We start from the raw sequence: 25,346 nt of genomic DNA, 5'->3' as shown, positions 1-25,346 counted from the left end.
AGCCTGCAGAGATGGGTTTTCAATCTACGGCGGAAGATCGGTAGTGACTCTGCAGTCATGACAGTAGCGGGAAGCTCATTCCACCAGCGGGGCGCCAGGACAGTGAAAAGCCGTGACCAAGTGGCGCGGCCGCTGCATCCACGTAGAGGCAGCGGTGCTAGGAGGGCAGCCGAGGTGGAAGAGCGGAGTGATCGTGCAGGGGTTTGGGGGCTAACCATTGCTTGCAAGTAGGGAGGGGCTGTTCCCTTTGCCGCCCGGTAGGCGAGCACCAGGGTCTTGAATCTGATGCGAGCTGCTAACGGGAGCCAATGGAGGGTGCGGAGGAGGGGCGTGACATGGGAGAATTTGGGGAGATTGTTATATTTAGCTGACGCTTTTATCCAAAGCGACTGAGTGAGTGCATACATTTCAGTATGTATGGTTCCAGCGGGAATCAAACCCACAACCTAAGCGCTGTTAGCGCCATGCTCTACCAACTGAGCCACAGAGGATATGGAACACCAGACGAGCGGCAGCATTCTGGATGAGCTGCAGAGGTCTGATGTAGTAGTCAAGGCGAGAGATTACAAGTGTTTGTACCAAAAGTTACAGCTGCTTCTCAGTTGTAGTTATCATATTCTCTGTCCTATAGACTTTGATACCAAGTGAATTATCCTCTTTCACTGTGTGCCTAGTAGCTTTGTTTTGAAATGTTTCCTCATCAGTGATTGTGCAATACTTATGCAATTGCTGGTAGTCTGTGACTCAGATCATGTGACAGGTTTTTGGAGTAGTTCAGTTCAGAGGTCCTCTCATTGCCTCAACATGCTTGCTGTAGGAAAGGCTGTGTCGGTGCTGGCGCTCCTCCTGCTCTGCTCCACACTGAGTGTGTCGGGGGGAAAGGTCCTGATCTGGCCCGGAGAATACAGCCACTGGCTCAACATGAGGACCATTGTAGAGGAGCTGTCAGAGAGGGGACACATGATCACAGTGATCATCCACTCTGCTACTCCCACCATTACTAACAACACCACGTCTTCTAGGTACCGCTTTGAGATCCTCCAAGTGCCCTTCACTAAGGAAGAAGTTATTGAAGCCTTTCATGAGATGCTCAGGTACTGGATGTATGACATGCCAAACGACAACTTCATTCAGATATCAATGAAGATCAAAGCTTTGATGGACGTTGGTATGAAGCAAAATCAAGATGTATGCAGAGCTTTGTTCTCCAATAAAGACCTGCTGGAGAAACTGAGGAGTGAACAGTATGATGTTTTGCTGAGTGACCCCATGAGCATGTGTGGCGAACTTCTGGCAGAATCATTGGACCTACCCTTCATTGTCACTCTACGGTTCTCGTTTGGTAACACCATGGAAAGACTTTGTGGGCAACTACCAGCCCCTCCCTCCTATGTCCCAGGAATTGGTTTTGAATACACTGATAAGATGGATTTCACACAGCGGCTTAAAAACACACTATTCTATCTATCTCAAGACATTTTGCTTAAAATTATCACGATGACAAAATGGGATGGCTATTTCACTGAGGTTCTCGGTAAGTTCCAACTTCCATCGGGTTCAACGGTGTTGATTCATTATGCATGTTTCTACAGTCTACTTTTAGCTTGACCTCTCACCATTTTAGTTTACTATAAACTAGGCTTGTCACAGAGGTAATTTGATTTAAAGCCACAATCTGTAAGATTTCCAATTATTTCAAATAATGGCACACTTTACAGCTTGATTTTTCATAAGATACCTGAATAGATTTAGTGCAACTGTCTTACCTGCATTATCATTACTAAATTTGTAATATTTGTGTACAGTATAATCATGTTCAAAAAAGTAATGCAGTTCACATGAAATGGCATTCGCCGAGTACTACAGATAGCCATTGAAATCAAGCGGTAATTGCATGTGGTCTGTGGCCCGTTATTTGATAGTGTGCATATCTTATAGTGTTGCTTTAAAGTGTACCTTTAGTTTGATCTCTCATCAGTTGAATCTATGCAGTCTAGGAGTTTTCGTTGTTAGGAATAAAACAGGGCTCTTATCACAAACCTTATGCATAATTAGAACACCAACGTAACAATGTTTCATCAACTGAACTATTACAGTTCAGTAGATTGTATCTTGTTTGGAGAGTATTGCATAGGTTTATCCTAGCATTTGTTATGATGGCCTATTTACATTGCTTTGTGATCATGTTGTTATGTATCCAGAAATGCTGATAGTTTTCATGTCCACCTCAGAGAGATTTGTTTTTGTATGCAAGGTTAGTTAAGCTGATTTTGATTGTGTATTTTCCGTGCCCTTTCACCTCATTGTAAAATTAGGACCGCCAGAAGTCCAAGGTTCAAGATAAAACCCTGTCCTGGAAATAACATGTAGCACATACCCTCTTGTCCTATTCTGTTGGTCTCTTTTAGCTTGAAACCGGCTAAGATACACTGTCAAGCTGTGTTTATTGGGCTCCATTCAATCTGTATTCATTCTCCTGAGATGGTTTCTGTGAAGCTGTTGCTCTCTGTGCCCCTCCTCCTCCTGCTCTGTGGGTGTCAAGGCACACACAGCGGTAATGTGCTGGTCTTTCCTGGGGAGTACAGCCACTGGCTCAACATGCGTGCCATCGTGGAGGAGCTAGTGGAGAGGAACCACAGCGTCACAGGGGTTGTGTGCTCTGCCTCACCTTCAGTCAAGTATACCAAGGCAGAGCATTTCAGCTTCAAGGTTTTCAAAGTGCCATTCGATAAAAAAGGAAATGAATGCTCTCTCAGAGGACTTTATTGACTTCTGGATGTACAAGGCTCAGGATGCCTCCATGTTGCAGTTGGGTCTGTGGATACAGGAGATGATGGAGAAAATGAACATGTTCCACTTCAGTGTGTGCGACGCTATGCTCCGGAATGAAGAGCTTCTTGATTCGCTGAGGCACTACAAGTTTGAGACGCTCCTTGCTGATCCCATGATGCCTTGCAGTGACTTAATGGCAGATGCCTTTGACATTCCTCTAATTTTCTTCTTAAGGTTTAGTTTTGGCTACACTTAGGAGAGGCACTGTGGTCTGATGCCAGCACCCACCTCTTTTGTTCCTTGCCCTCCACTGCCATACACAGCCCAGATTAGTTTTTTGGAGCAGGTTAACAATTTTTTTATGTATATTTTCCAATCTACCATGTTCATTATGCAGTGCCTTTTGAATAATTGCTACAGTGATATAATTGGCAAGTTGATGGGAGTTTGACAACCTTGATTCGGGAACTTAATGTACTGTACAGGTTCTCAAGATCTCAAATCAATCCATGTGTTTTCTTTTTACATACTGTAGCTTTGCATATCTAATAGAATTGAAAATGACCTTCGTATAATGCCTTGGTTTAATCATATGAGGCCACCTAAGACCCTATGAGCTCATATTGAAGCCAGAAATTCATGTGTTTGATACCCACAACTATTAGATAGTTGTTGATGTCCATTGTCAAAACAGTCAAGTGCATGTCAAAGCAGAGAACGTTTGCTGGGTCAGGTTCATGAAGTCCAGGGTTCATGAGCAAACCAATGCTATCAAATTGTGAGCAGTTACACAACTGCAATTACCATAATTTGTGATTGGATTTCATACTGCGATATGCAGATATGACATATACAGTCACAGTTAACATTGAGATCAGATCATAGTACACCTTCACCTTTCCTTTCTTGCAATGTTGCATCATTTTCAAATCATTATATGGATAACCGAACAGCAGTAGTTGTATCAATGGTTACTCATTAGCTTTTGCACTTGGAATATAGGCATATTTTTTGTGGACTACAATTATTCAATAGTATGCCTCACTCATAAGTTGTCTCTACCTTAACAGGAAAACCCACAACATTCTGCGAGGTGATGGGGAAGGCAGACATTTGGTTGATCCGAACCTACTGGGACTTTGAGTATCCTCGACCTTTCCTTCCAAACTTCAAGTTTGTCGGAGGCCTTCACTGCAAACCTGCAAAACCGCTTCCAGCTGTAAGGCTTCAATAGTCCATCAAGCACTCTAGCAACTGTCATACAATATACTGCAACAGCCAGTCATGATGGCTGAGTATATTGAATAAGAGTAAAGAGTAAAGTGGCATGCTATTGTAGTACTAATGAGATGTTTGTTGCAATTTATTGTAGTACTAATGAGATGTTGCTTTTTCAGGACATTGAGGAGTTTGTGCAGAGCTCAGGGGAGGACGGGATTGTTGTGTTTTCACTGGGGTCCATGATCAAGAACCTAACTAAAGAGAGAGGAAACACAATAGCCACTGCATTAGGAAAAATACCACAAAAGGTTAGTTGCAGGCTTTTATTAGCTTCATTACATTGTTATAAGTACGGTTTCTGTTCTGATTATTCTTTTTTCTCCTGTCTTTCCACCATAGGTGCTGTGGAGATACAGTGGGGAGAAACCAGAGACTCTTGCCCCCAACACAAAAGTTTATGACTGGATCCCACAAAATGACTTACTTGGTAAAATAATATTTTTTATTTAAATTAACACAGTTCGGTGGTCCCACATAGTTGTACAAAAAAACATTTTCTCTCCTTGTTTTCTATCAAAAAGGACATTCAAAGACCAAAGCCTTCATCACACATGGTGGGACTAATGGATTATATGAAGCCATTTATCATGGAATCCCAATGGTGGGCATCCCGCTGTTTGCTGACCAGCCAGACAACATAGTCCATATGAAAACCAAGGGAGCTGCCGTGATGTTAGACTTCAACAAGCTGCAATCTAAAGATCTGGTGAATGGCCTCAACACTGTGATAAATGACCCTTCGTAAGTCAGAATCACTATTTCCATCAGTTTCAAATGAAAATGGTTGGTATTTCCTACTGTGACTAGCCAAACAGAAAATGATTACTGGTAACTGTGTCTGTGTTCTCCTTTCACCAGCTATAAAGAAAGCATTATGAAGCTGTCAAGCATCCATCACGACCAACCAATGAAACCCTTGGATACAGCTGTCTTCTGGATTGAATTTGTGATGCGGAACAAGGGCGCCCAACACTTGAGGGTGCAGGCCCATAACCTAAACTGGTACCAGTACCACAGTCTAGATGTGGCGGCTGCCATGCTTACCATAGTGGCACTCATCATTTTTGTTTTCATTAAAACATGCAGTTTCTGCTTTCGTAAGTGCTTCAGGAAAACTAAAGCAAGACAAAAGACTGAGTGAGATTGACGTATCCCCTGTATACAGTACATGTAGATATTGCAGTTAAACAAACATGTAGCACTTTACTGTATTATCCAATGTGCACTTGTTAGGAGTAAACTTTAATGTGCCTTCTCAAATCAGTGCACAGTGCTGTTAGGTGCGCATAAGACTTTCTAATAAATTCTATTGTGAAATAATAATGGTTGACAGTAATGTTTTCTCATATTTCATATTCATTCACTGTACATGTTTGCGTCTTAGAACATAGTAGCCCTTGCACATGACAGTTCAGATATTTAAATGTTCATACCTTTGATTTCCTATATGTTCAACCCTCAGCCCTTCCTTTCAGTGACATGTGGGTAGCCTAACGTTTGAGCAGAGCTAGCTTGTAAAAGCTATTCAAAAGGAAATGTTGAGCAGGCCTGCAAAAACAGTTTATGAACAGCAGAAAGCAGATTGTACATTCATCAACAGATCAACATTAATGCCAGTACTTGATTATGGTGATATCTACCAAAATGCAGCAGCCACTACTCTTAAACCTTTGGCTGCCATCTACCATAGCGCCCTTTGCTTTATAACAGGTGATAGTTTTAATACTCATCATTGCATACTTTATCAAAGGGTTACAATTAAAAATAAAGGCCCGAATTCTGTCTAACCCATTTATACAGTTGAGGGTTGAGGGTGACAGCAGGTGAATAGATACAAATGGCGGGACAGGAAACTGCGGTGCCTCGACCACGAAAACAACGGAAGTGAACACGAGCAGCCGAGAAAATGTTTTGGTTCAGTGACGTTCGCCTGGCCCGCTGCATTATGGGTAGCCGCTTTGCAGCAAGAGAGACGATCCGCCATTTCAGCAGCAACGATGAGAAACACTATCAGAGAAGACTGAGAGGACCCGACACTACATCCTACTGACCAGCTAAGTTACTAAATAGGGCAACTCTGAGAGGAGGCAAAACGAGTCCTCTCAAAGTTAACGCAAAGAAGGGGCGGAAGATGGCAGTCGACAGGCGAGACGAGAAAGGTAATTTAAATGACATCACAGCTAGCTAGCGGGTAGTTTTGATCACCGCTTGCCTAGCTAGCCATTGTCTTGTAGCCTATGTTCCCTTTGTTGACTGTGGTCCAAAACGGAGCTAGTTAGCTAACCTAGCTGTCCGGCAAACACATCACATGCCAGGCGTCGCATACCACCGTTACTACTAGCTAACTAAGCCATGTTGCTAGACAGTTTGTTTGTTGTTTGTTCTCTGGCTTTTATGCTAACGTTGGCTAGCTATCTATCATGACCAGTCAGGGTATCAATTCCAGCTAAAGACTTGGTAGCTACTTAGCTAGCTACCACGGCTTGCTAGTTATCAACAATACCATCAGCCATTGCGCAAAATAATGTTAGCTAGGTCAAGGGGTGAAGCTAACTAGCCGCCGCGTATATACGAATGATAATGTTTATGTTATGTTATGGGCTAATTGTTAGCGTGCTTTGTTTTCCAACTGTCTTAGCGGCCAAACTCAATTAGTAAATGTATTTCTCACGTTAATTAAAGCTACCTAGCAAACGGTAGTGTATAAATAATCAAGCCCTTGAATTGCTATTTCGTCATATTTCTTGAATGAGGTGTGTGGGGCTACAACAGAAGTGTGGGAGGTCTCAAGGAGGTCCAACCTTTGTTATGCCATAAGGTGACACCTAGCGAATGTGTATAACCATGATTCCATCAATATTCTAGAAGGAGAGCTCAATGTTCTTGAAGACATACTCACGGAGGCCCCTGACCAAGATGACGAATTGTACAATCCAGAGAGTGAACAGGATGTAAACGACAAAAAAGGTACTTTGAAGTGCAAAACGTTGGTTATGCAAAAAAACAAAACAAAACATCCAAAGTGTTGACCATGAGATAATGATTATTCTTCCTCAGGGTCTAAAAGGAAGAATGACCGTGGAGACAATCTTGAGACGAAGCGTCTGAGGCCCTCCGGCCATGCAGCCAGACAGGCTACTAAAAGACCTGCACCGTCTGCTGGGGCCAGTGGTAAAAAGCCAGTGAATCTAAGGGGCAGACACCCCTCTGAGTACAAGAGTGAGGAGTATTACGAGGACAGGAAGACACATCCCATGAGAGCTGGTGTGTCTAGGGGTGATCCACTCAAAACACACAACGACAAGCCACTGGCTCGCAGGAGAGAGCCCGACAGGAGGATCAAGCCCCTGATGCCTGAATTGTCAGAGGTAGGATATTGCCATAGATGATAAACAAATAGCCTATGAGTTGAACATCGCATTATCATAATGTAAGTTGTACATTGCATTATCCTGTTTGCCCCCAACAAAAAGTCACCTCGAATTTAATTATGCTTTATTTAGTGTTGTGTAACTCCCTTGTGTGTTCTACAGAAGCTGAGACGGCCCAGCGAGGAGAGCGTCAACAGAGCTAGCCCCTCCTCCAAGGGAGAGGCCAATTCAGAAGAATACGCCTCAGACCAGGAGACTGGCAGCACGGCAGACTCGTCCGAGGGTAACCGATCTAACTTGGAAGAGGAAGAGGTCATGGAAGAGGAGGAGGAGGAAGGGGAGAAGGGCCCGGAGGAAGACGAGGAGGAGGTGGAGGAGGAAGACGAAGAAGAGGAGGGGGAGGAGGAAGAGTACGAGCTGGAGGAAGGAGATCAGCGGGGAGCAAACGGGCCAAATGATTATGACACTCGCAGCGAAGCCAGCGACTCCCAATCCGACTCCGTCTCCTTCTCCGAAGGAGAGTCTGTCCACTCTGGCTCTGGGTCTGAGGCCTCAGGTAAACAAAAGCTACTGCTGAACTGGCGTCATTGTCACTTGGCATCATATTCCTCATTCTCCCTAGCCTCATTGGGTAGATTGGTAACCTTAGTACAGTTTTGAGGAGCAGTGCAGGATGCTATCTGGATATCTCCAATTAGAATAATTGAGGAGAAGAGTGACTAGTGTTCTGAACCAGTCCTTTCTATGAAGCTCGATGTTCAGATGAGGAAAGCAAAGAGAAGAAGCATGCTAGAGGGGTATCTGCATGCTAGAGGGGTATCTCCAGTCATATTTGTTGGAAGTGGAAACACAGCTTCCAGGGTGTTTCTCCCCAGGATTTTTGAACAGTGTGGCACGACACGTGCTTATTCTTGTCAATATGCGCAAAAAATACTGCTAAAAAGCTGAATTCGCTGATGAACATGATGATGGTTTAGGTTTTAACAATGATGTTGGTGATCAAAGATAGTTACTCTAATATGACTAAATATGTAGGTTAATTTGCCTTGAAATGTTTACACAGTGGTGCCCCCAAGTACACAGCGTGGTACAGCCACCACTCTTACGTTCTTTGGGGAGAACCCTGACTTCAGAGTCCTATGCAGGTATCGGAATATCCTGGAAACAGTTCTAGGTTTGCTTTCAAGTCCACACAGATCAAGATATGTTTTTATCCAGTGCTAAAATATGAATTATGAATCATTGTGAAATAATTCCCTAGCCTTCAGGATTCTGCCTTTGCTCCTAGTTTGGGAACGTTCATGCTTTGTTACAGTGGTATCAATCCATATGCATCAGTGGCAAAGCAGGTCAGATTACTGTTTCTGAGTGTAATTCTCAGACATGTTAGATGTGTCGACTCAGTCTTGAATCCTGGTATTCTCAACTAATAATTTAATTTATTTTAAAGGGGAACATTTTAGTTTCCTTGAGATTTCAGTTTGTTGACCTCCATCTTTTCTTCCTGAAGAATGAATCAATTTCATAGTTGGTTACATGTCATAGTGTAAATGATATGCGATATATAATATTTACCAATGTGTCATGTTTTTGTTTTTTTAAATAAAGGTTCAGAAAAGAAGCATGATAAGCTTTCATCCTCAGTTCGAGCTGTACGCAAAGGTAAGAATGTCACATTTATGTTGTTATTTTAAACATTTGGGGGTAGTTGTTTGTCTACACTCCTAGGTTAGTTTTGACTGGTTCCCTCACTTACGTTCTTCTACCTTGTCCTTTCCAGATCAAACCAGCAAACTGAAGTACATTCTCAGAGATGCCAGGTTTTTCCTGATAAAGAGCAACAACCATGAGAACGTCTCCCTGGCTAAGGCAAAGGTAATTTCTCACCATCTTTAATTACCCTTGTACCCCGCTTGTAGTAGTTCAGTATGGAGGCTAGAGGGTTCCTATGCAGGTCTGGAATCAAATATTGACAATTTCCAGACCTGGGAAAGACATCTGTGATTCCAGACCTATGCCATATTTGTACCAGAGGTCAGAATTGTATTAAATATTTAAAAAGACAGATCATTTACACAGATGTATGTTTCTGCATTGCGTAGTGTGAGCCTATTTTATGTCTGACAGAGGTCATGTAGCAGAACGCCACATACACACATTTTTGACAGATGTGTCGAAACATAAACCCACATCTGCTGAGTAGTCTGGAAAACTCAGTAAGAATTTTGAAATGGAAAATGTGTAGGAACCCTGAGTGATGGCATAATACATCAGTCATCCATATTAGAACCATTCCAAGTTCCTAGTTCACCAGACGAGTTTGACGAGTTGCTTCCTCAACGTCATCTTTTGTATATGCCCTGTGAATACAAGCAGTCAATCTAATTGTCACTGTGGTTGTGATGTTCAGGGTGTGTGGTCCACACTGCCGGTGAATGAGAAGAAGCTGAACGCTGCCTTCCGCTCCGCCAGAAGCGTCATCCTTGTGTTCTCCGTGAGAGAGAGCGGAAAGTTTCAAGGTAAAGCCTACAGTAAACATGTTGTCCCTCCACGGCAGTCGGTGTAATTGCGGTTGTTTACTACAGCGCCCCCTCTGGTGTCATTGTGTAAATGCTGGATCTCTGTGGCAAGCGGCGGCATTCACCAAATTGTCCCCAGTGGTGTCCTACATATCATATCGCACGTGATGTAAAAACTGCTGGAGACTGATCCACAGTCCTTTCCCAGATTTCATTGTGGGGGTACGACACAGCTTTGGAGGCTGTCCATAGTAAGTCTAATTGGGCCTGCATTCTCTTCTAATGTGTGTTTCCTCTTCTCCTTTATCTAGGTTTTGCCCGACTATCTTCCGAGTCACACCATGGGGGTTCCCCCATCCACTGGGTCCTGCCTGCAGGAATGAACGCCAAGATGCTTGGTGGTGTCTTCAAAATCGACTGGATTTGCAGGTACCCGTTAACTTGGATTTGCCTGTACTTTATACTGGATCTGGATTAATTCTATTTTCGAATTCTTCTCATCAAATTAATTAAGCTCCCCTGTGTGACGAAATTCTTGACATCCTGTGTGTTTGCAGACGCGAGTTGCCGTTCACCAAGACGGCTCACCTCTCCAATCCATGGAACGAGCACAAACCTGTAAAGATTGGCCGGGATGGACAGGTAAAGATCCAGATTCTAAAGATCCAGATTCTTGATCCAACATACCCTTCAATGTGTTACCTGTTCGTTGTTTTAACAGTTTGTCTACTTACCACCTCATTTATCTCCCCCTCTCTTCCCTTCGGGCCCTGCAGGAAATCGAGCTGGAATGCGGGATGCAGCTCTGTATGCTTTTCCCACAGGACGAGAGCATTGACTTGTATCTGGTTATTCATAAAATGCGTCACAAGAGGAGGATGCCCTCGGAGCCCCGCTCTCGAGGACGCCCCCCCCACCGCGAGCCGGCGCGCGACCTGGGAAGGTTAGAAATGTTCTTTGGACTGCTAGTGCGCTCGCGCCTTGGCGTGACGTGACGGAGCGCTTGTTCCTTCTCTGATCCTCCCCACGTGCTCTCACCACATCCGAAGAGGGATACCTGAAATCCTCAGAGGCTGCACGGACCGAATGCAGCTTCGTTGAGGATTCATGTTATCTGCAAAACCCAGCACTAGGCTGTCCAGTATGTCTGTCTCTGCCGGTAGTGTGTAATTTATGTGCCAAAACCTTTCCAGTGTAAAAGAAGTGGGTTAAGTTGGAATGGTGATATCCCAGAGTAATGAATTGCACCTCATTGAAATCATGCTAAACCACTTAAGTTTGAATTCAGAAAAGTTAAACAAATAGCTACTTGAATTAATTTCTTTAGATGAGCTGTTTTAAATTTGTTCCCAAAGCCTTTTCTTTCAGGAGTACCTTGGGGATAAACCTTATCATATATGGGACTTTTTAAAAGGAGCCATAGTAATTAAGCAGAGAAGATGGCACATCGATTTGAGGGGGGAGAATGCTCGATTAAAAAAAAAAAAAAATGCTTTCAAGAGGAGCATTTTTGCGGGACTTTTTCCATGGTTTTCCCCTCCAAGTCCAAAAGCGGGCGTTCTATTGAATATACCCTAGATGTATACATGTCGTAATGTGTACAGTGTATAGCTACGAAGGGAGAGGGGGAGAAAGAGAGGGGGAGAAAAGCGAGCGAGCGTCCATCCACCAGGCTGCTGGAAAGCGGTAGGCCAGTTTGGAAAAGAGTCGTTGGCCTATGGGAGACCTGGCAACAAAAGCAGTGGGGGCGGTTCCTGTGTCTTTTCACAGTGCTTCCTGTTGCAGTGCCTTTGGACTCGAGTGTTTTAAGGGATCCTCCGTGTTGAGAGCACTGCATTATATGAACTCTGGGTCTTTTAACCACTTGGGGGTGAGAGGAGGCAAATATGGGGGTGTTATGAACCCCCCCCACAAGCAGATGTTCCGTTAAATATAGTCTGCCCCATCATAAGGACATCTGTTGAACTGAAAATGTCCATAATACCATCAATCCAGTTCCCCCCCACCCCACTGTTCAAGAAATCATATGGGGGAGATATGTTGGTTTACAGTCACTGCCCACAACCCCAAAGGACTAAGGATGTTAATGTTGTGGTGATGAGAGAGCCATTGTTAAAAGTTTTCCCCATCTGGAATTGCATCTGGTGGTAGGTAGGGGAGCCCCAAGGAATGGTTCCATATCCTAACCCTAATGGACTGTGAAGTAAGGTAGGAAGGAGGAGACCTGGCCGATACCCCACTCATTTCTTTTTAAGGCCTCAATGGACTGTGAAACCCCAAGGGAAGTTGTAAGCCAAAGGGTTTGGGTCACCTTTTGGTTTATAAAAAAAAAAAAATGCCTGAAGCTCCTCTTGTCTTTTTGTTTGATTGCAATGGACTGCATCACCCCTATCACCCCCCTTCTTTGCCTATCCAGGCCCCTCCCCCTTGTAATGTGTTTGTGGCTGTAGACCCTAAACCATATGATGGACTATATATGAACTTTTGCTATCTTAATATTTGCCAACGGTAACAGTCACAAAACTACAAGAAAGCGGTATGTTACCATTTTAACCGGCTTTTTCTCATTTCCTGTAGACATTGTTTTTCATCTGGGTTTCTGACAAACTGGTTGACTGTAATTTTAAGATGGAAGATATCTTTGTGGAGTAATGACCATCCAATCTGTGCTTACATTTTATATGTATGGATAGTTTATGCAATAATATTATGAAATGTCAGCTAAACATGAAAGGAAAATAGAATACGATAGTCACAACTCAAGGCTATTTACCCAAATCCCAATTTGCATATTTGAAACATGGGGTAACTGCCTCAAATGCCCAGCCTGTTTACGAAGGATGCACTTCATTATAGACCTCCAAACATCCGCTTTTAAATGTGGAATTGGCTGAACATTTGTGTCATGGGACCTCAACAAAAACTGGTGAACTAATGGTTTAACTTTATTTACTGTCCGCAAGCAATTAGCTTTCAGAATGCAAGGCTTAGCACACAGTCTGATCAATATTACTGCTTTGTTTATGCATAGGGTTTAACTTTTTGTATTTTTGGGGGTACTACCATCAAAACATGCAATGAAATGCATCCAGAATGTTGGGCATAAATGAATAAGTTCTTACCCTGCTGGAGACCGAAAATTACATTATTGCATGACAGGTGCTATGAATCATGTCTCCGAATCTGTCAATAGTGCATTTAACCAAGAGGAGTCTTGATGTTTCAATAGGATGGTCAGAATGTGTTCTGAGTGTGTGTTTTGACAGGGGTAGGATGTTCTGTGGTGTCAAGTGAGTGGCATTTGTCTCAATTTCTTTACCTAATTCATGTAGGCGTCGACCAGAGGAATTTGACATGCACAACAGGAAACGGCCAAGGATTGACTATCCACCAGAGTTTCCCCAAAGACCAGGTTACTATTACCACTAACATATGTTGGTATCTGAACGGTAGTATTCCTAGCGGGGTTGTTGTCAGTTGAATTTCAATACAGTTAATCAATTCAGTCAATTTGAATTAAAATTAAATGGTTGCGAATAGGGCATTTATTTTTGCAGAGGTCTCATTCAAATTAAATTGAGAAGCTTTTTACATCAAACCTTTTCTCTTTTTTTTTTTTCCTTTTTCTTTTTTTGGTGTAAATTAAACTAACTTCAATATACATTTAATTGACCTCAACCCTGATTCCGAGCCATTTCAAGAGCACTGTAAGCATAGAAATTTAAGCTGTCAAGGCAGAATGTATCTGTTACATGTGTTGTGTAGAATATTATTATGTACAAGTGTGTCCTGTTCAACAATCCGGATAGCCAATTAGTATGCAAGTGTTACATCTAATGGCTGCTGTCTGAATTGCATTTGTGTTTTAAATGTTTATCTGGTTTTGCATTGGTATTAGATATTCTTTTAATGTCTTTGTAATGTCAAGCCATTGTTTGAATGAGTCTTCGGACAATCAAACAATTTAAAGAAACGTTTGTCGTCTTGAAAGTAGCTGTTCATTGATAATGTGCTGATTTGAAAGGTAATTCTCAAAGTCTATCGGTTTGTTTACAACTATGCATTTGAAAAGGGAACCTGTTCTAAGGATAGAATTCTGTATATTAGTTAGATCATTTTACGTCATGGACCATTCAAAGTAAATGTCCTCTGTCTATCATACAGGTTTCATGCCGGACCCACGCAACCAGCCTGTGGACCGGTAAGCACTTGATATCATAATCCTGGTTCTCTCCACTGCATCACACATCCCACTCTCCAAAAGAGAGTGCAATAACTTTTATTTAACCCTCATTTCACCAGGTTAGTCTCATTGAGATATAAAATGTCTATGAGAAACATGGCCAAAACAGCAGCACACCGTAAGACGTGAAACTAATCCCTGTGCGTTTTCCAACAGGCGGTTCTCTGGCGTACGAAGGGATGTTTTTCTCAATGGGGTCAGTTACAGAATGTACTGGTTTCCATCACCCTAAAGGGAGCATTTCATCATGACGACTGTCTTTTGTGAAATTATCTTTAAAAATTGCTGGATGTCATTCAAAGGTTTTCTGTTGCCAATGCACATTTAGTCTGATGTCCAATACCAGCACTTATAATCCTGTCATAACCCATTTTCTCCCCAGTCGTACAATGATTACATGAGAGAATTCCATCACAACATTGGACCACCCCCTCCTTGGCAAGGAATGGTAAGTCTGAAGTTGTTTCGATGGATTGATTCATAATGGGGTGATGTTTATTTTTCATATTGTCAACCTGACTAATATGCTTTATCCACTGAAGGCTCCGTACCCTGGAATGGAGCAGCCCCCACATCATCCTTACTACCAGCACCACCCGCCCCCGCCCCAGGCCCACCCCCCCTACTCAGGCCACGGTCACCCTGTGCCACACGATGCCAGATTCAGAGAGAAGAGAGTTGTCCGCTCCTTTTCATCAAGCCTGGTAAGACTTGTTCCTCCAGCTCTACATTTTTATTACTGCAGAAAGATCACAAATCTGCCAGTAGAAGTTCACCTTCATGTGATCAAGTCTAGTTGGAGTCTAAACATGGTCTCTTGCGCCGCAGCATGACTACGACATGAGAGTGGATGACTTCTTGAGGCGTACCCAGGCGGTGGTGACCGGGAGACGGAGCCGCCCTCGCGAGCGAGACAGACAGAGGGAGCGAGACAGACCCAGAGACGCACGCCGAGACAGAGACAGAGATCGTGGACGTGAACGAGACCGGGAGAGAGACCGGGTCAGGGACAGGGAGAGAGAGAAGGAGAGGGGACGCTACAGGAGATAGAATAAGAAACTGTTATTGTTTTTGTTTTTTATTAAGACGAATTGTACCGTCTCCATGAGTAATTGTGCTTTTCTACATTACGTTGTCATGAGCTCATGTCTATCATGCATGCAGTGTAACTATACTGGGGGGGGCAACAACCAAAAATACATTTTTATTTTATTTTTATTTGATCACTTTGGAGAAGTGAAGTGGTTTAGAGTGTTTAACTCCTTTCACAGGGGGGAGGTGTTATCTGTTTGTTCTTCCCTTGACACATAAACTCGGTTCCTGACCTAAATGTTTGCCAGTCTTGTATGTATCTCAGATCAGAGGGATTGTGTGACCCTGCACTTGCCACAATGTCTTTGTGTTGTTAATTATTGTACATGGTTAAATGAAGATATAGCGACTAAAAAGGGTAGTGAACTGTACTGAAACTGGCAGTGTCCGTAGCAAGTACCTTTTTGCTGGCCTTTTTCATTTCAAGCCATGTGTGTATTTCTAGTTTTTGAGTGGAAGCAAAAGCAATATTGTCATGTCTGGATCTTTCCTTTTGAAGTTAAACTCAAGACTCCAATCAGTGCTGTATGGCTTTATGTTTTGAAAATCTCCAATGTAGAGATGTTTCTTGTTAAAGGGGGGTGGTGGGGGGGGGGGGGGGAGATCTGTTTTGTACAAAAAAATAAAACATAAAAGACTTGAGTGTTGCTGCTTATGAGAAAACCCTTTTATATTGTCCACTGCCTATATGAGTAGGCTTTTATGTACAAAAGGTTTCACTGTACATCAAATAAAACAGCAGATCTTACTCATAATGTGTGATTGTTGGCATTTATTTTCTGTATTTGGTGGCTCATGTAGACCGACAGAAGTGACACGTAAGGTAGTACATGTATTGGCGTGCATCACATTTCCATGTTGCTCGTCACCTTTTTCATGCGTCTGCATATAACCGGAAGTACTGATAGTGATGAGGCAAACATTCTGCGACTCATGAAGTGCTGAAATGGCTGCGCCCACGGTGTACGGGCGATTCTTTGGTCAATGGATAGGTATTTTATTCATTTTGGGAATTAGCATTCCCTCTGCCACAGCGCTAATAGAGGGCCTTTATTGTGGCACTGAGATATGTTACGATGTGCTCGCAGTATCTAGAGAAGCGACCAAATCCGAGATAGCTCGTGCTTACAGACAGCTGGCCAGAACGTATCATCCTGACAGATTCCGGGTTAGGGACCCAAGTCTTGCAGGCGAGACTCCAGAAAGTGCACACCAGAAATTTCTACTCATCGCGACTGCATACGAGACGCTGAAGGTAAATTGAAAACCTACATAGTATTTATGTTGTGTACTATGCCAGAGCGAAATTCATCCAGCCTTGGAGCGAGCTCGTAGCTGACGTCAACTTGTCTTGATTTGCCAATGTGGCACTTTTCTCAACTCATGAATGGAAGGTATTCAGTCATTGCGTTTTGACTCGGTTTAGTGTACCAACACTTTATACCGTATCCACTTTCTACAGTATGCTTATGTTATGTGTGGAAAGTCAACAATTGATGGCATATTTCCAGCCATAATCTTTTTTTTTGTCGGGGGGATGGGGGGGGGATGCGATTGAAAAGTATTTGAGAAATAAAATTGATTGATAAAATTGATTACGGAATGCTCATTTTTCGGTTTTAGGATGAGGAATCTCGGAGAGATTATGACTACATGCTCGATCATCCTGAGGAGTACTACAGTCACTACTATGCCTACTATAGGAGAAGGTTGGCACCTAAAGTGGACGTGCGGATAGTCATTCTTGTGACTGTGTGTGCCATATCAATTTTCCAGGTAAGATCACATCCTCTCACAAGTTCTCAGACGTTTATATGAAGACAAACAATTTCTATTAATAGTTGTGTGTCTCAATTGGCTTGCCATCCCTCAGTATTACAGTTGGTGGAGCAGCTACAATGAAGCCATCAATTACCTCTCAACGGTGCCCAAGTACCGGATTCAGGCTACAGAACTGGCCAAGCAGCAAGGACTTCTGAACAGGGCGAAAGAAAAGGGCAAAAACCGGCGATCGAAGGAGGAAATCCGCGAGCAGGAGGAAGAGATCATCCGTGACATCATCAAGAACAAGATCGACATCAAGGGAGGCTATCAGAAGCCGAACATCTCGGACATCCTCCTCTGCAAGATCATCCTCTTCCCGTACTACCTGTTCGTTTATGTGATCTGGTACGGCTCATGGATATACAAGTTCACCATCTGCCGGGAGGAATATGGAGATGAAGAGAAGCTTTATATCATTCGCAAGAACATGAAGATGTCTCAGTCTCAGTTTGACAGTCTGGAGGACAACCAGAAAGAGACCTTCCTGGAGAGGCAGCTGTGGATCAAGGAGAATTATGAGGTTTGTGACAAGTTTAAAACTGTACAACATATAGCTAAAGGTACGAGGATTATTGATTTATCTCCTATAGGCTTTGACTTGTATGAAATTCTGCATGATATTTTTGATAAGCGTACAAACAAAAGAGCAAATGTTATTGGAGTAGTAGTTTCTGATTTAGCACCACCAAATGGTGCTAATGCTGCGGCACCTCCATGAAGTTGCTTGTGCTTTTCTATTCATACCAGGTGTACAAGGAGGAGCAAGATGAGGAGATGAAGATGAAGATGGCCTTGGATCCAAGATGGAAGAGGTACCGACGATGGATGAAAAACGAAGGACCTGGCCGGCTGACGTTCATCGACGATTGACAACATGCATATATTGCACTTGTGCCAATATAATTTAAGATGCACACTGTGTTTGCATACATGTGTACTTGTCAACACATCTTCTCATGTGCAAATATGTGCACAGATGATTGACAATGGCTGTTTATATGGAGAATTATTTTCATAGATACTGTATTGGACACTAATGTGAAGGATAGAACTGTAAGATCTTGCTAGCTATGTTTGAGGCCTTATGGGACATGTTCTACTATGTGAGGCCTTTTAAAACATGATCTTTCAGCTTTTAACCAAGAAAAAGCGCAAGGGATGTCAACTGAGAGGAGTGCCACCAAAACCTGCCTGGAGGAACGCTTCTCACTGATGTTTACATAGGATCGCTGAGTCTGTTAGCTTGTTTCTCTGTTCCGTCAAGGTTGTTTTTTATGCTTTGTTCTTTGAATTGCTCTCCCTATGCATATTGGCTGAAAATGTGTTTGATTTATGAATGTCACAATTGAAAATATACTAGATATTTGTGTCTATACAAAAGAAAGCCCAGATTCACATGCTTTTTTTTTTTTTCCTCAATCGTTTCTGAAAATGTGACGGTACTTCGCTGCATGTTTGCAACCAACAGACTTCGTACAATATGGATGATATGGTATGATAAAAAAAACAAATATTTTGAAGTCTATGTTGAAGTCCCATTTAATGAGAGCTTCTTTAATCTAAAACTGTTGATGTGCTGCTTCTCTGTAAACCATGTGTCTTAAATTCACCCTCAGGCAGCCGGACATGTGGTGACTGTGAGGTCAAATACCTGGAAAGAATAAGCTGTGAATTGTAAACAAAGCAGAAGTGTACTTCTATTTAAACACCTTCATTTTAGTAGTAAAGCTAACTTATCTGCCCAGTTCCAGATATAGATCATAATTAAATACCCACATTAGGCTTTAAAAAATATAAACAGATTCGAAGAGCAAATGTCAGTTTCTTTATTATCATATTTGGAAAGGTTTGATGTTTATGCATTTATTTTGTTCAAATCAGTGTCAGAAGTCATTGAACACGCAATGATTTACAGTGCATTCGAAAAGTATTCAGACCCCTTAACTTTTTCCACATTTTGTTATATGTTACAGCCTTATTCTAAACAGGCATTCCACATTCAACACTGGCAACCTCTTTTGCATATCATTTCTTTAATGAAAGTGCTGAGGTAAATGTGCCATTCAACACCTGAGAGGAAGAGTAGTGGTCATCCAAATTCCCATACTCACACTGTTAGGTGATTCAAATGAATAGTTCATAAAAAAAACTATTTTACATTAAAATGGTATTGTACAAACCAATAGCCTTCCTACGTCGTTTTTTAACACCAGGGGGAGCTCTAGTGTCACGGTGTGGGAAATAAATAATGGTATAGCCAAAACTGGAGATAATCGAGAAAAGCACATTCTGTAAGATTTCAACAATAATAACAAGCCATTTCAAATAATTACATTTAAAAAACGTATCCTCCTGGATTTAAGTGCAGCCTTCAATATGACCGACCACTACATTCTCCTGGAGTGCCTCAAATCCACAGTTGGAATCTTAACACAAACTCAAAAACTGGTTCCGTTCCTATCTCTCTGATAGGTCAGAATATTTTGCCATAGGAGAGTGTAGGTCGCTGCCCCACACGGTCACCTGTGGTGTCCCACAGGGTTTACACCTTGGTTTAGGTTCAGACCTAGCAACAGCGCTGCAGAATCCTGACGAGAGTGCAGAAGCATCACCCCTGCTCTGAAGTCCCTGCGCTGGCTCCCGGTCAGCTACAGAATAGATCATTCATTGCTGCTGGCCTTCAAGTGTGTCGGTGGAAAAAAGTACATATTAATATCACAGAAAAAGACGACACAAAAAGCAAAAAAACACTTAACAGACAAGGACTCCTTATGATAGGACTACTATTTCAGCATCCCATTTCACCACCCTTCTCCTGAAGTATGCACTTTCCCACATTACTTTAAAATTATAGGATTGATGTTAGCATGGGCACTGAGGACACCAATCCATACCCATGTAAATCCATGTCATACTTGGTGAAGGGTGGTTAAGTGAGTAAGATAATAATATAAGCCATTTAGCTGACGCTCTTATCCAAAGCGACTTACATTGCAGTGAGTGCATACATTTCAGTATATATGGTCCCAGCAGGAATCAAACTCACAACGTAAGCGTTGTTAGCGCCATGCTCTACCAACTGAGCCACAGAGGACCACAAGATCTGCTCAGTCATGGAAGTCAGAGGATTACATAGCCTATACTATAGGCATATTAGAGGATTTACAGATGCCCCTGCAATGTCTTTATGATAAATATGTACATGTTTTGAATCCACCTAACGAAAAACATGACTTAACTACTGCAGAAAAACATGACAGAAAAACTAGGCCTACAAGTGGGATGTCAAAATCAGATGTTGTTAGTGCCACCACTGCAAGCTTCAGCCTATGAGAAGCGGTTTATTTCTAGAGGTTTGGAAACTCCAGCGAGCATTCCGTTCTCCCCATCAGACTTGTGGCTTCCGCTTTAAAACTTTGGGAAGTGAAACCCGAACGTGGCGTTTTCCGTAAATATTTCTAGCAGCCGCATCCAACTAGTTATCCCAAACACTGCCCAATACTTAGAATTCCAACATGACATCTAATTCCAATTTGTCCAACATGCGCCGACTTGTTGAACAGCTGAAGCTCGAGGCCAGCGTGGAACGGATTAAGGTAAAACAACAACAAAAACAAATATTATATACTGTATTATTCCATGGATGTTTTTACGATGCTGTGAATGTGCTAATGGTGTTGTTATTATCCATGTGTGCCAAACAAGGTTATTTGTTATGTTTTCAAACCTTTGTGTGCTTTGTGCTTTGTGTGAGGATTTATTTCAGGAGGTTATAATTAAAATCCACCGCCTGAGTTGACAGAACTGAAACTAACTTCAGATTAATTTAAGACACAGTCGTAAGATTAAGCAAATCAATGGCAAATTTTGCAGGGACATATTTGTATAAAAATGGTCATACAGTATCTACCTTCCATTCATTACTTTACAATCAGGTGTCTCAGGCCGCAGCAGAACTTCAACAATACTGTCTGCAGAATGCAGGCAAAGATGCTCTTCTGGTCGGAGTGCCAACGGGCAGCAACCCCTTCAGAGAACCCCGCTCCTGCTCCTTACTTTAAAACTCAGGTAGGCCCACTTCAAACTTCTTATTACTGTATGAAGCCCTCTGCTCTCCCATCAGCTCTAGGGGGCATAACTGTAACATGTTTCCATTAAGGCTACTAAGTGGGATGCTTCTAGAAATATATTTTTTATTTAACTTCTATCTTTTTTCATTTTCAAGCATAGAACCAAATGGGGGGCTTTGGCTCGTAGGACCTAGTGTAGGAGAACCTTAGGAACCCTTGTTGTTACATATCAGCCTATTGTATTTTTCCGTTCTAGACTGGGATGAATTAAGAAGCCTTAAGGGTTTCAAATGGTTAATGAAACATTATTTGTGTTGTTGTTGCAGGAAAGGACTCTATTCCGGAAACTTGCAAGGAGAAACAAATACAGATACTAGATACCTTTTTCCCTACAAATTGTGTTTAGTTTCTAAATGTTGCATCAGGTATATGCTAAAAATTACTAATGTTTTGTATGACTGTAAGTACTGTGTAAACTTAGAACTTGTATAGTTGTTTATTAATAGTTTTAAACGGAAATTGGAAAACTGGCCTGAATCATGTAAGAGCTGAATACAAACTTTGCTGAAGGTGAGCTTTAAGAATATCCAACTTTATTTGTCATTGAATTTAACTTCTGCTCACTTTCTACCATTGTAGAGGCCAACTCTGCTCCACTTAGAGATATGTCTCCGTTACGTATAGCTTTGAATGAAAGAATGCTTATAATGAGAGAAAAAGAGATTTTGTGTTGTAACAATTACTGTAGTAATTGTAAAGTAAACACGTGTGCCTTATTTTTACCTTATTCCACTTGTGTAATAACAGAACTTCATTATTGAACAATTTAAAATGATTAACAACATTATAAACATAATGTTGTTATTCAAGTACATAGAGTGTTACTACACAGGTATAAGTGCAACTTTATGTGCAGTGTTATGAATATGAAAAAGGGACAGTCTGGTTTAATAATTTTATAAAAATTTAACTTGTGGTTAGTTTTCTGGTGCCACATGGATTACGTGCCTTTAATAATTTTGGAAATGGTATTTTGCATATGTTTTGCCAAGAGCCTGGGATCGGCTGGCGTTTTCAGCTGATGAAATTGTGTGTAACTAATAGCTTAATGGCCTATGCTCTTATATCCTTTCAACTGAATGATCAAATGTTTTTTGATAAGAATTTTGTGTATATTGGAAATACAGTAAAAAGAAAAAAAGCTTGGTATTATCATGGAAATAAAACAGATCAACCTGTACTGATTGCCTATTGTTATATTGTATTGTTATTATTTTGCCTTATTCCTATCCCTATATTTACACTACACTGTTGAGAGATTGCTTGTGACAAGCATTTCATTGTACCGTTTACATCTGTATCCTTTGCATGTGATAAGCAAACTTTGATTTGATTAGATTGTTTTGCTATTGATTTGGTTTTGGTGGAGCGATGACAAATATGTATGGAGTCAATGACTCAGTGTATGACTTATCTACTGTTCAAAAGCTCCTTTCAGTCAACTAGCTTTTTACATTTTCTCAGTCCGGTAAAAGTGGAATCCTTTTAAACAGAGAGGATGTTTATGTCATAAATCATAGAACTTTGGAGTTTCCTGTTGTGGGACATGGTGGAAGCACAGTCAATGAAAGGAAGCTGTGCCTTCCTGCTTAAGCTCACAAAGAGCTTAAACAGGAAGGAAAACTGCAACTGGATTTTCAGTTGTCCAAAATATTGGCCTATCAAATTCACAATGTAAATTCACAAGACAATTGCAGAATTTATTAATCATATTTGCTCATTCATCCATGTGTATGCACAGGGTATAACCACTTTTTTAATTTTGAGAATGATATAGTTTGACTGGATCAGTACATTATGTGCTTTGCTAAAAGCAAAGCAATCAACACATACACAGAGAACAAAGATCTCACAGGAAAGTGGGGAATGGAATTCCGCCATCACCTTAGGAGAATTATGGAATAACAACCAATTTTGAGGACAGCCTTTCTATCAGCTACACAATCTCAGTAAAAGTCCTCAGTCCTGGTCATGGAATGTTGCTCTGTTTTCTGACTTCCCTTTCCCCTTCAAGCACATTAACCATATCCTCACTGATACACAGGAGGGTTTTGCGACATACAAACGACATTCTTGTCACTCTCCTTTCCTGTTTCAGCATGAGACATCTTCATCAGTCCTCCTCCTTTCCTGTTTCAGAGTGGAACATCTTCCACAGTCCAAACCTTTTGGTTTGATGCATTTATATTGCTCTCTACATATTTAGTGAATGAGTAAGACTTGCTTTCACCAAGATTATGTGTAGTACATTACAGTAATTGCAAGAAGCATTCGATGCTAGTTTTGAAGTATACATACATTTATATTGTCCAGATGAGTTGAGATGAGGTGTTCATATGAGTCATACTGACAACTTGTCAGGTTCATCTCCTGCAACAGTGTCAGGGGGACATCTGTTTAAATCCGACAGCATGCAGAGGTTTAAAAACAATGATGACAGACCTTTCAAACTAACACCTTGTCACTGAAAGCACAGGTCTCACATATTATTATTTTTTTGTTCAAATTCTAAGACTAAGCAGATGTTCTGCTCTAGTCATTTATCTGCTCCTAAGGAAACTCTGCAATGACTTATGTTCACCACAAGATGGACTCCTTTAATACCATAAAAAAACGATTGGTAGGCCTCAGGCATGTAACAATAATCCAATAAAACAAAGGGTCCACTGTCTAATCCAATCAAATTCCCCCACATATAATGTTCCACAGGAAAAGCAAGATGGGGAACATACAGGACACGCAACTAAATCATCTGAATGAGAGTTCAATATGTAAAGTCAGATACAAATACAAATGGAAGTGTTCATGAATCATGAAGTGTTGAAACATTGTGAATAAACACCATGGGGAGTTCTCTTTTTCCGAGAATATGCTGTAAAGACACTGTCAGTGATATCATACTATTGTAGTATACATAGATTTTATTTTCAAATAATTAAATATGCCCTTGATTGTGATGAATATGACTTCTAAATACCTTGATGAGAGTGTAGCAACTATTTTACCTCATGATAACTAAAGCAATAAGGACCTATTACTCCGTTGTTCATGTTTTAGCTGTCACATGTAACACTTTGTAAACAAATGATGTGATGTTTAAATTATAATCATGTTGCATAAAAGTCAAATGCTCTCATGGAATGTCATTCCTTGAGCACAAAGGTATAACATACAAATCAAGTGTTATTTGCATGTTGTAAATGCATTTGGTCCATTGTTTACGGTGGCCCTGCATGCATAAATCATTGATAAAAGTCAAGAAGAACAATGTCTGAGTAGTTAAATGTACATACTTGTCCTTGAGTCAATGATTCACAGATCAAGGAAGGTCAAGATGTCACGAGGTGCTTAACCAATGTTACACCTATAGCTTAGAAGGGGTAAGGCCAACACTGCAGTGGAGAATTACTGAAGAAGAAACCATAAAAGAAATGTAGAGAATTATAATGAAGTAGGCTTACAGAAACAAATGCTGCTCTTAAAGAGACTGAAGAAACAGGCCCCACCTGTCTATATAATGTTATTCATTACAATCTACAAGACAAAACCGATCCTAGATCAACATTCCTACTCTGACAAGCTTAGTGAATTGCAGTTCTGACAGTTTGTCACGCCACCGAGTTTCACCATGTTGTGTATTGCCACACTCTCATTATGAAATGCGGGACTGTGGGATGAAATGGTTCTTGGTACAAGTACAAGAAAGCTGTGGGCTTCCTTGTACTTCCTTGTACTCAAAGATAAGGCAAGAGTGTTTCTGTCCCCACCCTCGATATCAACCATATCAACCTTTTTGGATCATCAGATTCGACCCAAACCTAATCAGAAATGAACATATTTGCCTCGCTGGTTGATTTGACAAACAAACAAGCACTTGCATGTATACAAAATGTGTGTGTGTGTGTGTGTGTGTGTTTCCTGTCTGTACTACAGTTTGTTTGTTTTATTTGTTTGTTTGTTTGTTTGTTCAAGTTTGGGGTAACGCCCAGTTAAAGGCCACAAGAATGATCATGCACATTCCCAATTACAAGTGATGCCAATTCGATAAGGACTTTAATTGAATGACTCGATACCAAATATAGCCAAATATAAGTTTTGTGTCACTCTTTCCTTG

General features: G+C 41.5%; 4 protein-coding genes across 6 annotated transcripts; all 4 read left to right on the top strand.

Annotated features, from left to right (window-relative positions):
* Nucleotides 1-348: 348 nt before the first annotated feature.
* Nucleotides 349-5,357, top strand: ugt2a5 (UDP glucuronosyltransferase 2 family, polypeptide A5). Of its 3 annotated transcripts, none has more exons than XM_083669924.1 (6): nt 349-393; nt 3,843-3,991; nt 4,170-4,301; nt 4,393-4,480; nt 4,575-4,794; nt 4,912-5,357. In XM_083669924.1, exons 2-6 carry the CDS (start codon nt 3,869-3,871, stop codon nt 5,192-5,194), a joined length of 846 nt encoding a protein of 281 aa, XP_083526050.1. In that variant the 5' UTR covers nt 349-393; nt 3,843-3,868; the 3' UTR covers nt 5,195-5,357. The 3 variants fall into 3 exon arrangements, with proteins under 3 accessions (XP_083526050.1, XP_083526049.1, XP_083526048.1); XM_083669923.1 differs by lacking the exon at nt 349-393 and adding an exon at nt 525-536; XM_083669922.1 differs by lacking the exon at nt 349-393 and adding an exon at nt 732-1,534.
* Nucleotides 5,358-6,015: 658 nt separating this feature from the next.
* Nucleotides 6,016-16,023, top strand: ythdc1 (YTH N6-methyladenosine RNA binding protein C1). Its single transcript, XM_083670074.1, has 16 exons — nt 6,016-6,212; nt 6,919-7,020; nt 7,111-7,421; nt 7,587-7,980; nt 9,033-9,086; nt 9,205-9,299; nt 9,835-9,943; nt 10,255-10,372; nt 10,501-10,585; nt 10,720-10,886; nt 13,276-13,355; nt 14,108-14,144; nt 14,343-14,382; nt 14,569-14,634; nt 14,729-14,890; nt 15,015-16,023. The coding sequence occupies exons 1-16, from the start codon at nt 6,185-6,187 to the stop codon at nt 15,234-15,236; spliced, it is 2,070 nt and encodes a 689-aa protein (XP_083526200.1). The 5' UTR covers nt 6,016-6,184; the 3' UTR covers nt 15,237-16,023.
* Nucleotides 16,024-16,207: 184 nt separating this feature from the next.
* Nucleotides 16,208-19,198, top strand: dnajc25 (DnaJ (Hsp40) homolog, subfamily C, member 25). Its single transcript, XM_083670110.1, has 4 exons — nt 16,208-16,533; nt 16,902-17,054; nt 17,152-17,622; nt 17,850-19,198. Exons 1-4 carry the CDS (start codon nt 16,225-16,227, stop codon nt 17,970-17,972), a joined length of 1,056 nt encoding a protein of 351 aa, XP_083526236.1. The 5' UTR covers nt 16,208-16,224; the 3' UTR covers nt 17,973-19,198.
* Nucleotides 19,199-20,524: 1,326 nt separating this feature from the next.
* Nucleotides 20,525-22,404, top strand: gng10 (guanine nucleotide binding protein (G protein), gamma 10). Its single transcript, XM_083670111.1, has 3 exons — nt 20,525-20,698; nt 21,038-21,170; nt 21,499-22,404. Exons 1-2 carry the CDS (start codon nt 20,618-20,620, stop codon nt 21,161-21,163), a joined length of 207 nt encoding a protein of 68 aa, XP_083526237.1. The 5' UTR covers nt 20,525-20,617; the 3' UTR covers nt 21,164-21,170; nt 21,499-22,404.
* The last annotated feature ends 2,942 nt before the right edge of the window (nt 22,405-25,346 follow it).

The sequence above is a fragment of the Argentina silus genome (genome assembly GCF_951799395.1).
Source record: "Argentina silus genome assembly, chromosome: 5".
NCBI classification, from domain to species: Eukaryota; Metazoa; Chordata; class Actinopteri; order Argentiniformes; family Argentinidae; genus Argentina; species Argentina silus.
Note: the sequence above shows the minus strand (reverse complement) of the source record. Positions and strands in the feature narration are given on the sequence as shown.

Coding starts and splice junctions, on each gene's coding strand:
- ythdc1 (XM_083670074.1), top strand. CDS start 6,185: ATGGCAGTCGACAGGCGAGACGAGAAAG. Junction 6,213..6,918: donor CGACAGGCGAGACGAGAAAG/GTAATTTAAATG, acceptor TCAATATTCTAG/AAGGAGAGCTCAATGTTCTT. Junction 7,981..9,032: donor CTCTGGGTCTGAGGCCTCAG/GTAAACAAAAGC, acceptor TTTTAAATAAAG/GTTCAGAAAAGAAGCATGAT.
- dnajc25 (XM_083670110.1), top strand. CDS start 16,225: ATGGCTGCGCCCACGGTGTACGGGCGATTCTTTGGTCAATGGATAGGT. Junction 17,055..17,151: donor GTGCCATATCAATTTTCCAG/GTAAGATCACAT, acceptor GCCATCCCTCAG/TATTACAGTTGGTGGAGCAG. Junction 17,623..17,849: donor GGATCAAGGAGAATTATGAG/GTTTGTGACAAG, acceptor TATTCATACCAG/GTGTACAAGGAGGAGCAAGA.
- ugt2a5 (XM_083669922.1), top strand. CDS start 805: ATGCTTGCTGTAGGAAAGGCTGTGTCGGTGCTGGCGCTCCTCCTGCTC. Junction 3,992..4,169: donor CTGCAAAACCGCTTCCAGCT/GTAAGGCTTCAA, acceptor TTGCTTTTTCAG/GACATTGAGGAGTTTGTGCA. Junction 4,481..4,574: donor CCCACAAAATGACTTACTTG/GTAAAATAATAT, acceptor TCTATCAAAAAG/GACATTCAAAGACCAAAGCC.
- gng10 (XM_083670111.1), top strand. CDS start 20,618: ATGACATCTAATTCCAATTTGTCCAACATGCGCCGACTTGTTGAACAG. Junction 20,699..21,037: donor CCAGCGTGGAACGGATTAAG/GTAAAACAACAA, acceptor CTTTACAATCAG/GTGTCTCAGGCCGCAGCAGA.